General features: G+C 43.8%; 1 protein-coding gene across 1 annotated transcript in view; it reads right to left on the bottom strand.

Annotated features, from left to right (window-relative positions):
* The window catches only part of NSG2 (neuronal vesicle trafficking associated 2), a 36,306-nt gene extending 21,018 nt beyond the window's left edge, over positions 1–15,288 (bottom strand). The window contains exons 1-3 of the mRNA XM_034067175.1: positions 15,159–15,288; positions 14,548–14,698; positions 738–857 (exon numbers count right to left, since the gene is read on the bottom strand). Of these exons, the coding sequence (XP_033923066.1) occupies positions 738–857; positions 14,548–14,676 (249 nt within the window). The 5' untranslated portion in view covers positions 14,677–14,698; positions 15,159–15,288. The remainder of the gene's footprint in view (positions 1–737; positions 858–14,547; positions 14,699–15,158) is intronic.
* Positions 15,289–15,715: the final 427 nt, after the last annotated feature.

Genomic DNA, 15,715 nt, shown 5'->3' with positions numbered 1-15,715 from the left:
TAGGAAAAGCAGCATATTTTCTCAATGAAAAGGAAGCAAATACTAGCAGCTACATGCTTGGAGTCTAATTTTAGGAGGAACTGAGCCATACTAAGATGCTGCAGTCAACAGGAACTAGGGGACACTCAGTAATCACTGAGTTTCTTTTTATGTTTGAGTAGAACCTGACAAAAATTTCTCAAGGAAATATTTTTCATCAGAAAAATTCAGTTCCTGTGAACCAAACCTGCTTACAGGACAGGATATCCTTGGGTACTTGTTTAATCTCTTTTTTTTATACACTTTGAAATAGCTTTTAATCTATAATAATATAATTATATGCCAATAAAACATCTTAAATATGAAAAGGGTTGTTTGACTAGAAGACAAAAGAACATTTAAAGTCAAAACAAACTTTCCATCAACCTTCCCTGTGAGTTTTTTTATTCCTTTTAAACACAAATGTTTGAGAAGCAAAAGGATTCAATCTCGGTTTACTTTCCACCCGGGCTGGAAAATATATTCCTAATTTGTTGTAAGTAGGAAAAGGAAAACATTTCCTACTTGAGATTCAGTTAGGAAGGTTTTTTCATGCTTGTCCTAAAGAAAAAAGGTTTTTACTCATGCAGATAAACCTCTCTTTGACCCTAGTGATGAGTGGAGTGTTAAATTTGCTATGTCTTTACTGTCACTTTGATTCAGTTATTGTAAAGTGAATGGCATTTGCATCACAAGGCAGCAGAATAACCATTTCTTACCTTTAGCCTTTCTGTTACACCATCAGTGAAACTGACTGTGAATTCAGCAATTTTGGGCACTCTGAGTTTTCCTTTGTTCTTCTGGTCAGGCTGATACTCTGTTCTTGTTTTCACAATTACCTGGAAAATATCAACACTTATAAGGTTTCTCCACACATCTTTTTGTTATCTAAGCTTGTCTATACAAACCATTCCCTGCACCCACAAAAGTACCTTAGAACCACAAATTATCAGAAACTCATTATACCCTCAGGAACTAAGAGAGACTAATAAATAGCCAGGCAAATACGAAGATCTAGGACAGTGAGCTTAGCACACTGAGTCCTAAAATAGCTGACGGTTAAATGTTTGACACCTATTTTGTTTAGGACTAGGCATATGATGTTTGTATCATATTCCACAGGCAAAACATACAGAGTAACAGCCCATCCTAAAGAAGACCCCTTGCTTACTAAAGCCCCATCCTAAAACCTTCCACTTACATAAATTTAAATTGTGGCCATTTGGTGTCTCATTTATTCAGGCTCCACATTATCCACATTAATCTTCTATTATCAGCTTGGGTTTTCCCCAGAAGAAAACCGTTTGGATTTTCCTCAGTTTCATTTGCTGACTAATCCAGGTCCTACTAATCTTATAAAAAAACCAAAGTGTCTTACACTTTTAAAATGGTTCTTAAAAGGGTAAGGTCAAATTACCAAAATTGCATTGTCAATTTGCATTGAATTTATCTGTAATCTAGAATGACCCTAAATGTTGTGGGTAAAATGCACAGCAAACATAAAAGGTAACACATAATTCCAACTGCCACCAGGGGGGTAACCATTGCGGCTGTGCTCTGAAACTAACAACCCTTCAGAGGAGTGAGTGTATCCACCCCATTATACAGAAGAATCTTAAAAGACTACCCACCCATGAGCCTAAAGAGCACTGTGAGAGCTTGCCAGCGTAGCTCCACTATTGTACTCTACCTGGAGAATGTATGAGAAGACAAAATAGCCCTGGCCATTCAGCACTAGCCAAGAGCTGGAGCTCATCCTAGAGAGGAGACCTGCGGCTGTGAGCACACACTGTGCTTCTGCACAGGATTCCCAACCACGAATAAGGTCCACAAAGCACACAACAGTTTGGTGTGGTTTGCAAGGTTCTGATAGGTTAAACACAAAAGGATAGAACATTGAAGTTCTCGGCCCCAGGGCCAACACTTCATCTTGCTGGCCCCCCGTTCTGACAGCCGTCAGCCTTGCCAAGGTGAAAATTAAATACTCCAGGAGTGGTGACTTGTTCATGTGAGAGTGACAAGAGTGATCCTAAAGCTCTTTGTCAGAAACAAAAAGTCATGAGGGATTGAAAAAGATTAAGTGATGCACAAGGCTGAGTTGCCAGCTAATGAAGAACTTATTTCCAAATGAAGACAGCAAAGTCTGGTTTGGACCACAGAAAACCCCAGGTATTTAATCCTCCTGCTCTTAATGCCATGTGAAAATCCGAGTGAGGGAAAACCAGCGAGGAGTCATAAGCCAATTTTCTGGATTCAAATGCAAATCATTAAAGACTGATGAATATTTACATCCTTCAGCAAATCCCTCTCAGCAATATTTATTACAGTAGCATTTGCAACATTAAGACTTGGGAAGAAGAGGGGACAAAAAGCCACCCAAATATATTTATTTCTATTAGCATTTTGGAACTCAGGATTTCTGATGACACCACATAGATGATGGGAAATGACACAGAGGGACAAGCTTGATTCAGTGGGTTTGGGATGAACCCTAATCCTACCCTGAACCTGGTATTGAATCAAGCCCCACTGTACTCTGACAAGACGAATAAAGCAAAGCTCTCTCTCCTGCAACAACAAACCAGCTCAGCTCTGAGTTACAAACAAGGAGTAACCTCATTTTCTCACTCAAAAGGAGGCAAATGCACTCAGGCCTCCATGCAGCCAGCCCCCAGCCTTCTCGCCGCCCTTTTGTAAACCCTGTACAGCAAATTACAGAGTGTCAGCCATCAACACCTGCCAACCAGTGTTCAGAAATTGCACTCATTCTGCTTCCAGACCGACCAGTCGCAGTACCCAATTCTCCCAAATTCATGCTTCCTGCTTGATATAAATGTTAGCTGCAGACAATATTTTCACATGCATATGAGGGCTTTTCCACAGACTCTGATGGTGGCTCTTAACAATGGACCATGAAGCCAGAATAGAATAAAATAAAAACAAATTAAAAGCCTTACTTGTGTCTAGAAATAATTGAATTTTCTTCCATTCTTTGGCATTAACACCAGCTTTCTTATGGGTATTTTTTAACTGCTGTTACATTCAACCAGTATCCTATAAGCAGGAAAGTTTGACTTATGCTGTCTACAGGGATACAGCATGAGACTGAAAATAAACCAGAAGGCATCAGATTCAAGTCCAGTAGCAATGTCTATCGCGTCTATGAATAAATAAGTAAGCTCAGTCCCCAGCCAGATCAGAAGCTACTGAAACACAATTTGCTGGCAGTGCCAGCAGCGAGATGTGTGTGCACAGAGCCATAATCATCCTGCTGGTCAGTGTTTTGCAAAGAAACTTGCAGTGGTATCAAAAAGCTTTAGTAGAGCAGGTAACAAGTACCTTTGCTAAATGCCTTTTGGCATTGCAAAAGCTAAATATCTGCTCTCCAGAAGTATCTTAGTCAGGCACCTGGTGGAGTTACTTGGCAGAAGAAAGCCAGGGCAGTCAGTAAGGTCTCCTCTTTGAAAGAGAGCACAGAAATAAAATGACAATGGACAGACAGCAAACCGTAGTGTGTGGGTAGCATTCAATATTGTGGCAATAGCAATAAAAAATGCTATTTTGCTGAGGGCACGGTGTGCACATGCAGAAGAAAAGAGCTACAGTTCAGTCCCCTACAGTCTAAATAAATAAGCCTGCACGTGGATCCCACTTTTGCAGCCACTCATCCCCTCTCCATCCAACAAGCTGCCATCAGGATGCCCACGCAAAGGCTTCTGGAAATTGAGTTGTGTTCATCACACCCCTTGAGCCTCCTGCACTAGTGAGACCACCCCTGGCAATACCCAGGGACAGGAGTGAGCACTGTCAGATGGTAATACAGGGATACACACACCCCCCACACACAGGGCTTTTAGCAGAGCATTTGCTACAATGACAGCCTCCCATGCATGTGTCAGATGTGTCTCTAAACAAGTTTAAATGAGAGCTGATCAAAAGAACTTTTCAAAATACAAGGTATTAATCCAAGTGCAAATTTAGAAAAGGAATAGTTAATCTTACATATGTATCATTATTGGGTACTTGCTCTTTTGGTTGCTCATTCTGTTTTCATTTTCCAGTTTTCTGATTTGGGAATGCAGATTTGCCTCCTCCCTCCCGCCCCCTTCATTCCCTGCCATCACTCCTATTTCACCTTTTCTTTCCATTTTGTCCTGCGAAAAAATTCCTGGCAGTAAAGTCTTCCAGAAATTCTAACCAAATTGCTGTTGGATGCACAGTAATAAAAACCCCACTGGTTCCGCAGTCAGTGCAATGATCAGCATTCATTTATCACCGGCTACCCCAGAGCAATTCGATCAGAGCCCAGGATCCCACTGTTTCAATGCAAACAAGGTACATTCATCTCACACCATGACAGGTTTCCTGGGAGAGCTACTGGCGTTTATTACAAACCACAGCCAACAGAATGATCCCCCTTCCCTCTTCATGTTCGTTTTGCAGCTTTGCTGACTTCAGTAGAGTTATTCTTGATTGAAACAGCAAAAGGGAGTGTAAAATTGGGGTCCTGTGCAGACTGCAATTCCAAGCAAGCTCAAGTGAAAGAAATGTCCATCTCCTCATTCCCTTCTCTGCAATGCTGTTAAGGTGGAAATGAACTGCTGTAACTCCCAGAGCTGGCAGCAATTCTTAGCTGAGCTCTGGCCTTCTGAGTTCAGACAATAAATGCAGACAATCGAACCAGTGCTTAAATGGACAAAGTCTCTTGCATACTCCTAAAAGGAAAACAATTCACCCCCTCTCTACCCCCACTGCACAAACACCATTCTGCCTATTCTCTGCACTTGCCTCCTTGAGCTCTCACCTCCTCGTGCATGCTCCCTAACCCATACTCCTCAGGGTGAGAAGGGTCTGGCTGTTTTAGGCTGGCATCCCTAAACATGAATTTACAAGAGCAGGGGGTTGTTATTATTATTATTCATTTCATGAAGCAATCTGTACACCTACAAAATTAATACTTAAAAGCAAGAACAGCCTCATCAGCTTTTTGGATTGTCTGAGCCTTCCCAGTTGCTGAATAAATACCCTTTGAACTTTTTTGGACACTAGTCAGCCTTTGTGTTGCATTATCCCTGATCCAGAACCAGCTTATGGCTGTGCCTCACTTTGTGTGTTACGATGGTCCACCAAAGACAGTAATCTCCCTGCCAGCTTAGGCCAGCCTGTCTGTAGTCCTTTAAAGTCTATACTGTAGATGGAGCTAGATGAACACTAACTTGGGGGATCTCCATGCAAATCATGTTGCTGCTGTGACCTCTTCTTGGGTGGCATGGTTGAGTGTGGCAGGGGGGCTCGAACTAGATGATCTTAAGGTCCTTTCCAACCCTAACTTGTCTATGATTCTATGATTTCCCAGAGACCTTCCACCTTTAATTTGCAGAAAGACTGTGCTGTTCATGGCAGATGCAATAAAGGAGACAAATAAATAACCCTTCTTCATTTCATACCTGACATAAAACCATTCTTTGAAAGTTGCTTCTTAGCTGAAGTTTGCAGACTGACTGTAAGAATACAGGAAGAGATAAAAGGGCTTCCATGCACCAGTGAAAAGACATCTAATTAGAGGATTCCACACTGCAGTCCTTGAAGCTTCTTCTGTAACCAAGTTTATCTAGCATTTGAACTTGTTAACTTCCAGTTCAGCAAAGTACTTAAGCATGTGAGTAGTCCTTTTAAAATCAACGGGATGTTAGTCAGATATTTGAAGTTAAGTGTGCATTTAAGTGCTTTGGACAGATCAGAGCTTAAACTGGCTTCAATCACCTTCTCACAGCCAATTATAACACTGATGCTTAGGGCTCCTGTGGCATTCTTCTGCAAGAGGGCTCAAAGCACTTTACAGACCAGCATGACCCCAGTATTTCCATAGTACTGGTGGAGTACTATGGGAATATACTATAAAAAAGCAGAGAGAAAAAAGGTTTAGTAATGTGCTGAGTCACACCAGCAATTGGTGGTTGTGTCATGAAGACAGACCACTGCTTGCTGCTACACAGTGCACCATGTTTTCTCAGGTTTTCATTAACTGAATGCTAATAGTATCTCCAGCACATTCTCCATACAAATGTAACACTCTTGGGATTAAGGGGCAGCAAGATATGGCTGGGGTGGGTAGGAAGTCAGATGCGACATAGAAAATAGCAGCCCTCTGCAGAATTTATGTCCTCAGTGGTCCTAGGTTAGCAGTTGTAACACCACCACTCTCCATGTCTTGAAAGGGTTTACTTTTTATTCTTTCTTGCATCTTCTGGTTCCTCATTCCAATCGCTCAAATACTTTCCTGCAACAGCTCAGTAGCAGCCAATAGAGAATGGCCTGTAAAAGTTCTAAAACCCCAAACACAATGGGACAAGCCATATTTATCATGCTGCTCCACACAAACAAGATTTTTCTAATGGTGCTGTTTGCTAATACATTTATTGAGTTCTAAACCTAAATGCACTTATTATTCTTGGCTTATTGCTAGTGACACCACTGGAATCAATAGGAAAGCTTTCCTCAGCTTTAATGAATGCAGGACCAGGCACATTTTCTGTAGCGATGCTTTGGAAAATTATAGGTGTGCGGAGGTGAGAAACAACAGATAAGAGTCTGTGTACACCAGCGGGAAATCCATCATCAGCAACGTTGAGAAAGTAAACAGTAGGGGAGTGCTGGGAAAACTAGAGATTTTGGATGCTGAAAGAAAAAAGAAAGCAAGCTTCTAACCAAGTGGATTATATTAAAAGCATTTGCTTTGAGAAGGAAGGATCAGAGCAGACGTGAAATGTGACAAATGGAAAAATATCACATTAAGCATGGAACCTTAAAAAGGATTTTCCTGCAGTGGGATGAAGTAAGTGTTTCAGAAAATGAACTGATATGAATTCCGAGTCTTGTCTCCAACTGGCTAAATGTAACATCATTTATTGCCACTTTATATTTGCGATTGAGCTCTATGGTTTTCCCTGAAGAAATGAGTAATAATATTTAACATAACTGGCATTGTGAAAGCTATAAATTATTCATTTAGCAAAGGACATGCAGCCCTGCTGTAATTCCCACTTCACTGCCATGGTGCATGTAATATATTGTGGTTCAGGTGCTGCAAAGTGCAAACCATAAAAATTTAAAATACTACTTCCCAGGATTATTAATAATGAAGAGTCTCTCACTCGGAGTGGCTGTCAGATTGACAGAAGAGATAAACAAAATGTGTTTCTCCTACTAAAGATAAAGGTTTCTTCCAGGTTCAAAGATGGACTTTGTAGTCCCACAAAATGGTTGTAACACCCCATCAGTTTCCATGTAAATTAGTCATGCTCACTTTTAAATGAAAATGAGACTCTAGGCTTCATTCCTTTCCACGACTTTCTTCATTCCTTGCAGAGAGAACAGAAAATAGAAACTTATCATTGCCATTGACATCATGGTTTCCCTTTGCCTTCATCACCCAACTGAGCATCAAGAGCTGAGAAAGGCCTTAGACCATGTCCCAGCTGTAGTGTGCTGTCCAGGTTACTGATGATAGCAAGACGGTGACCCTCAGACTTGGCACTAAATCTGCTGTGACTGAGCTGGTTTCTATGCTTATGTGCTACAAGCCAAGGGATGGCTAAAATTCACCACCTGCTCACACACAAAATTCTCCAGTGACCTACAAGCTCTAATCCTCATACACTGACAGCTTCAAAGAGCAAATGAGATGTGCACATTGCCAACAATAGTGAAGTGAAAATACATGGCAGTAAAAGAGTATAGGAAAAGAGATGGAAAAATCATGGTTTAGGGCTTAAAACAACCTCTTTCTTTGCAGGCTTAGGATGAAACATTGATAAACATGAGCATCTCCATGCCTACTGTAGCATCCCGTACCTACTGTAGCATCTTCTGCATCTCGTTCTAACTCTTGCACTAGCTACTGCTAGAAACAGGACACTCTGGACTAAGTGGACCAGTAATCTCAGACTGCCTGGCCATCACCATGCTGCAAATGCTCAGATTTTTAGACAATTAGGTCTTTTAGAACTTTTCCAAATAATTATGGCTATGTCCCGTCCAGGGGAGAGGCAGCTATGCTTACGAATCTATAGGATGACCACATCTCAACAGGCAGACTTCCCAGAGATTAATATTAAAATAAGCATTTGGGGGGTAATGGTGGTCCCCATTGAATCCTATTATTTGAATACATAAAATGCCTGAAATATTAAGCATCAAAAAGAAAACAAAAAGGAAAATTCAAGAAAAGGATGCCCTGGGATCAAATCCATAGTCAATGGAGAAAGCCACAGTCAGAAACACTCTGCTTTTTTCCCCCCTGTTTTAGCTCATCTAATGGGTGTTGTGCTGGAAATGAGTTTCACAGAGGGTGGTAGGAAAAAAAGTGGTCTCCTGAGTGAGTGCCAAGAGGATATTCCAGGCAGAAGGAACATCACAAAAGGACAAAGACAGCAAATATAATCAGCCCTGGCATCACCAATGAAAGGCAGCACAGAATATAAAGGCTGCACTGGAAGCTGAAAGCAGCTGAGGAGAGAAAGGCGCAGCTCACAAGCATAAAATGAGCTTGAAAATTATCCAGCTAAGTCTCCCTACAAATCCCTAGGTGACCATAACCATCAGGAACCCACAGGAGGCTTTGAAGGGGTGACAGAAATGGATTTCAGTAGGTTCAGCCAGCAGAGAGTATAGCAAAGCAGACAAAAGAATCAATCACACAGCTGTAGTGATGGTAAATTGGCCAGGGTAAATTAGCAGAGCTCCATTGATCTAAACTACACTGATTTACACTAGACAAGAATCCTGGGTAGTCTTACTTTACAGACCAGTAAGTAACTGGTGCATGGGGTTCACTTTATGGTCTTGCTGAAGCAACTTCTACTTGCAGAAATGGGCTTTTATGTTAGAAAATAAACAACAACAAAAAAAAGAATAGATTACAACAGACTTAACCAAACGTCTGTATCCTAATAGACTTTTCCTGTATCCATTTCTGCTGTTTCTGCAGAACACAGCTCTAATTCCAGTGCAGACAATACTGGGGTTAAGAGAGGCAATGGAAGTCACAAAATCAGGCACAAGCTAGCTTTAAAACCACCTAATTCAGGCACTGATAGCAGTGAAGTAAAGAAAATTTCTCCACAGGCTACAGAAATCCCAAGATTTTCTCTGCCGAAGATCTGCAGCAGCCACACATTATCTGTATGCAAGGAAGGAAGTTGAATGCCACCCCAGGTGCCTGCAAAGGCTGCGAGCACATGCTTGGGTTGCAGTGCAGTCCTTGCTGTGAGCGGATAGCCCGTGGACAGAGGTGTTCAGTGTGCTAGGGGAAGGATGGTCCCACAGCAGCTATATCCAAAGAGGAGCATGAACTGCTAAGACCCTCGAGCAGGGCTGTCCAAAGCTCGCAAACAAAATCAGAAAGGCTATCCCAGAAATCCCATACTGCCAGAGGGCGTGCTGCTGCAAGTATTTATTACAGCTTAATGAGCAGAGGCGATGTTTACATTCAAATACACATTTAGAGGACAAATGGATTTGCACAGTGCAGGAGGGGGACAATGTCACAGGAGAGGAAGGCTCAGACTTTAGTGTTTGTAGAGATTAGGCAGAGTACCCCAAAGGGAGAAAAGAAAGGATGGAGAAAGGCAAGACAACCTGCTTGTCCCTTCATATTTGTAATGCTCTCTTGTTCCCTTCCTTTCTTTTATGCATGCTTTCTTTCTCTTTGCATCCTCTTCCCCCTTTTACTCTTCCTTCCTGCAACTGCCACAATTACTAGCCCTTCCCCATCTCCTTTTGCTGTTTGCTCCATCCCACCACATTCACCAGCAGCATGAGCAGGAGCACAGCCACCTACCCCAGCTGCCTCAACAGCCCCTCAGACAGAAGTAGGGAAGGCTGAGCTGCCTCTGGCCCCATCACGTGCAGCAGCACCCCAAAACCACCTCCATGTTGCCTTAACAGCATGTGCCTTCAGGCTGGCTGCAGCCACCATGCACTGCTGGGTTTCACAGAGGGAAGGCTGACATAGGTATTTCAGCACGGAACTGCAAGCAGTCCCCTAGGTACAAAAGCACTCATCCAGCATCCTATTAATTATGCCTGCTCAGCTGGCCGGGACAAAACATTATTTTCTGTTAAACCAATAGGGACAGGCTGTGAACACAAGGGACTCTCCTGATTTTCAGGAACTCTTGATTACTCTGTGTACACGGCCACGGCTACCCAGAGATGGGTGAAGCCAGGCAGAGAAAAAGGCAGGCGCATGGATTGGGAAAAGCATTTGAAGAAAGCAGTTACGTCTGTTTTTCTTTCTTGGGCTGGATGGCAGGAATTTGTCACCAGAGAAATTATTTCTCAAGCCTCCAGATGCATTCAGAATAAAGAACAATGGACCACATGATAAGCCTTCTGCAGCCTTCACCACAAAAGAGATGCCGGATGTTTTTTTTTTCAGCCCTGACAATGGCTTTTATACACTTTTGTGTTATGTAAAATTGGGATTTTTACTGCCAGAACAGAGGCATTTCCTGCTGGAGCAAACTGAAGCAAGCCTATGAGACCAAAGGGTCCCCAGTCGTTGGTCTCATTTAAAATTTCAGTGAAGCCGTATGGTCCCTGGAAAGCTGCGTATCTTCTAGCATTATCATTGCAGAGACACGTAACAATTACAGCCAAAGCACTTTGTCTGTGCCTAGGAAAACAAGTGAACAGCCAGCCTTTTCCCCTTTGGTCCTAAAAGAAAAAAGACTTCTTTTTTTTGGCTTTTTGAATAAGAAGAAATGAAATTCAGAGACATAAAAAGCCAGGTCAAAGACTTGTCATTGGTGATGGCTATTGTTCCTCTTACATGGATGGATTCCAGCAAAAAGGCCATGGAAAAATGCTTTAAAAGCATCTGGCTGCCTCCTGCAAATGCCACCCCAGCAAGAGAATCAGAGGGTGAGGGAAATGCTTGAAGGTAGTCAATAAATACAAATACACTAAGCAGGCTTAGCACCCTAGGGGAGAAATTACTGTCCCGGGTACATTTCTCCCCTTGCAGCCATACAACTGCTGGCAGAACGATGAGAATGCTGATGCTGCAGGAGGAATAGCATGAGCCTTGGGAGGAACCATCCCCGTTTGATGGAAAAAGAAATAGTCAGTTGAGTGGTCAATACTTTTAAATAAAGATTGCCAAATTCAAACCTCCTGAATTCCTGCCTGCGTTTTCCCAACAGCATCAAGGTGGAAGTCAGAAGGAGCTGCTAAGCACACAGCACTTTGCAAAACAAGCCTGTCAGGAAAGCATGCCCAAAAGGACAGCCAGTAAGTTTAAGAATACCTTTAAGAAAGTGTTTCCTCCTACTACCCCTACATTATTTCTCATAATCAAGGCGTTATCTGAAAAGAAATGTGCTCCAGGGATTAATCACATGAGCAAAAGCTCCATTTTATATTCTTTCTCTGTATTCTTTGTCTGAAAGGGGAGCCAGACACTGAAAACATTTGAAAGAGATTAATCTATTGTGAAACACCTACAGAGGTTAATACTAACAGTCACTTTGAGTGACTCTCAAGTGATCCTGCTATAAAAACATCTTTAAATGAAGAAAAAGTCAGGTATTTAAAGCCTTTAAAATGTAATTTTTAGTCTGTAGATTCCGTAGGCTTTGTGGGGTGCCTCTAAGGATCTGCAAAGGTAAGTTTACGGACAAACAAGCTTGTTTTTCCTCCAGTGTGCATGCAGGTGTCTAAGACTCAACTGGAAAAAAAGCCTATATATTAACAGAGCTTCCAAACCTTTGCCATGCAATATACATACACGGAGTGAAGGTATTATTGCACACTGGCAATAACAGCAGTTGGATTGCCCAGCACAGACCTCATATACGAGCCAAAGCTGATACTACTCCTCCTTCAGACAGACTGAAGCTAGGGCAAGTACAGAGCCGCAGGCTGCAGTCAAACCTCCTTGCTCCGGTTTTGATGCACCCTGGATGCCCTGGACCCAAGGTTAGATGCAGATCAAGAGCTCGCAGTTTCTTAAATGACGATACTCTCTAATGGCAAAGAGAAGCCCAGACAAGGGAGTAGTTAGCAGATTGGTTGTTTTTTCCCCCAGGTTTCACTCACAGGACAATGCCCGGGCACAGCAGCAGCTCTTTGTTGTGATGGCAAAGGCGCTGTGAGCGGCAGGAGCTGGCTGGAAGGCCAGGAGCAGGGCTGGGAGCATTGCCGCCTTGTGGTTAACAGCGAAGAGAGATGGGCTTGCCTGTATTTAAAATCAAGTGAGCAAACCCCTTCGGAGCTGCTGCACGCAGACCCTCACCAAAGCTGGTTTGGCTCTGCTCATTTATACAGCATCCCATGCAAGACGCACAGAAACTACCTTGGCTTATGTTTGCATTCTCCCAAGCTAAAAATCAGCCGCTGGCAGGGTTTAGGAATGGGCAGGAAAAAAGTCAAATCGATTTTAGTTGTTCAGGGTTTTTTTTAACCCTGCCTCCTGACTGAAAGTGAAGTCCAAACACGAATACACTCTGAAAGACTTGACATCCATGTCTGCTCTTCCTCAGGCTCACAGTCTGACTGCATTCAGTAACAGCTTTGCTTTACTAGGTACAAAGCTGAAATTTCCCCCATCACTTAACCTTTGCCCAAGCTTTTCACCTGAGGCTCAACTCCTTCTTAGCAGGTCTTTAAAGGGACCCTCTGCCTCGGAGTGAACTCACCCCAACATAATCTGCTCCACAATGAGCCAAGGAAAGAAAGAGGTTGTGAATTATTTTGCTTTTATCATAAATAACCTCTTCTTCTTGAGAACAGACTTGCCAGCCACTGTTAACTCCAGGCCTACTGCACACAGGAGCTGAAGCACAGTCTGCAGAAATCAATAACATTGACTCTAATGAGTACTGAATCATGCCTAGCACTCCTGGAGATACATCCCATTCTTCCAGCAAAGAAAAATATGGATGTCAGTAGATGCATTGACAGTAAAGTATGCTAATGAAGGTAATACAACCTAACAACATGTGAATTATTGATGTAGGCATGTTTAAGCAGAAAAATCAGCAAGGAAACACACCAGACCAATACACTCCAGTATTTGTTCACCAACAGGCAATTAGAAGGTGGTGGTCCTGAGAACATGCATTACCACTTTATTAGCTTGAAAGGATTTTTGCTAAGTTATCCGTGTCTCACCTGATCCATGAGTCATTTAAATTTCACATCTTGTGACACTGTGTGATCTTAATGAGCCATTGTACTAGCATTAAATGAGCTACTTTTACACATCTGTAATTTCCTCGGAGGTTTTCAGACATTTATCATAAATCACACTGCTTTGCTTGAATTATTTTGCTTAATGTTATTTATCAGAGTCATAGATAAGGGCTGGTTTAGCCTCTCATTCACAACAATTCATGGAAGTGTAACTCTCCTGAATGCAGCAAAGTTGCTCCATGAGGCACATGGAGAGTGAAGCTAGTTCCTTTGTCTGGCATAGCTCTGGTTCCCAGGATGTAAAGGCAGTTGACTCAGCTCTACCTTAAAATAAATATAGTTCGCCTATCTAGACAGTTTTATCACATCCATCATGTTTTCCTAATGCATGTAAAGTTCATTTTGTACTACAGTAAAAACAGGATATATGTTCAATAATCATTAGTGTTAATTTTACTATTATTCCATTATCCTGTGAGATCTAATCATGCTGTCTGTACTTCTGGGTGAGTTGGCTCCATCTCTGTGGTATCTGGGAACTACACTGCAGACAGGCTTTGTTTTTGTAAGGACTGTTGGGCGTACAGATTTTTACAGTCCCATCATGTTGTCACCAGGTTGTATCTATATGCATCATCGCTGCATCGGTACAGACAAAAGATTTCCAGGCACATTCTGCATCTAAAAGGTCCCAGACATAAAACCACAGCTAATCGCTGTTGCACATATCTGGGCATTTTAGTGCCACATTCAGTTCTGAGAGTGTGGAGTGGGCAGGGGAGAGAGCTGCCCCACAGATGGAGCCAATCCGGGAAATGAATCCCTGGATTGCTCCACTGCTGTCCCGGGCCTGGGGGAGCACAGCCGCTCTCTCCAGAGAAATCAGCATCCTCAATGCAAACAAGCTTTGCAGAGCCATGGAGAAAACAAATCTTAACTGAGATAATTAAAATAGCTGCTTATTTCGGAAGAGTTATTGCATTACTTGCAACGCAGGCAATTAATCTCACTGATAATGCATTGTAAACTGTCCCTAGGTTTCTCCGGTGCCTACAAGAGAAACACACTAAGCTTTCTCCAGTTGGATTTAATGAAGGGTGGTGGTGAATATTTGGGAAAGGGGGGAGGGAAGGAGTTGGGAGGCAGCTGCGTGTTTATTTGCCATGTTAAAACAGATAAACACACTTTGAAATGTAACCCCTTTTTATTTATTGAATAAACACGATGCCACTGTTCGTACCGTCAGAGAGCAGTAAGTCACCAAGGCAGTGAAAGCCAAAGGGCATGTATATGTGCATAATCATGCATGAGCACCGGCTGATTTTGTTTTACCTTTTCCGGAGCTGGGAACTGCAGGTGATTTACTTCCAAAGGTGTGATCAAAGGAACTGTCTGAAAACCATCTTCGTTGGATGGTTGTTTGTTGTTCTTGTCGTTCAAATTACTCCCCAGCTTCACCATTCTTGGACCTTGATTTCCAGACCTAAAACCAGCAAGACGATCAATGTCACAGGGGGAGCGGGAAGGGTTCCTGCCTCACCCTGCTCGGTTCGACTTGGCGTAGTGGTTACCAGGGCTCTTCCACCTGGGTGTCTGAACACACCACAGACACACCACGACTCCACACATACATTTTGACGTGCCTTATGCAGACACCCCACCATGATGCAGACACCCTTAAACTCTCCATTGTGTGCCTAAGCGGCTCCCAACACACCGACATAGCCAACGGCATCCCCCAAACATACATGGGGATGGAGCATGTCACCCCCTGTCCCCACAGCTGCTTTTGACACCCGCCCCCCCATTCTATTTGCAGCCCCCTGAGGGCGCACAGCCCCTGCCTTGCCAGCCCCACACCCGGGGGTTGAGTCCCCTGCTCCCAGCTCCGCAGGGTGGATGCTGGGGGCTCCCCCGCTCGCCTCTCCCTCGCCCCTACTTACTGCAAACCACGCTGTCACCGGCGGCGGCTCGGCTGTGCGCGGGGGTTCGGAGGCTGCCGGTACCGTGTGCCTGCGGGCCGGGCGCGGTGCTGAAGGGACAGCGCTGCGCCCTGCGCTCGGCTGCGGCTCCGCAAGCGCGACTGAGGGCGGGCGCGGGCGGCAGCTCCCCCCCCCGCCTCCCGCCGCCGCCGCCCGCCCGCCGCGCGGCCTCGGGCACCCCCTGGCGTCCCCGCCGCGCACGGCCGCGCACCCCGGCGGGCGGCGGCGCCCCCTGCAGGCCGCGCGTGGGGCGGGCGGCGGCTCTGGGGATGGGGTCTTGGGGTGAGCTCAGTTTAACTCGTTTGTAAGTATGGAATCTGCCTCCAGAGCTTGCAAGAGGGCGTCTTCTGCAAGACCTAAATATACTCCTAAAAGGCGTGAACTGTTTCCATACTAAAGCCTTTCTGAGCTCACTGTGAAAATTCATTTAAACACAACAAAGGAATGTTGTAAACACAACAAAGCCTGGTCGTGGCGCAGTGGGTCAGTGTCTAGAGGAAGAAGTGCCATGGGGCAGG

This window comes from Melopsittacus undulatus, chromosome 10 (genome assembly GCF_012275295.1).
Source record: "Melopsittacus undulatus isolate bMelUnd1 chromosome 10, bMelUnd1.mat.Z, whole genome shotgun sequence".
Taxonomy (NCBI): Eukaryota; Metazoa; Chordata; class Aves; order Psittaciformes; family Psittaculidae; genus Melopsittacus; species Melopsittacus undulatus.
The sequence above is the reverse complement of the archived record's forward strand: the minus strand, read 5'-3'. Positions and strand labels throughout refer to the sequence as shown.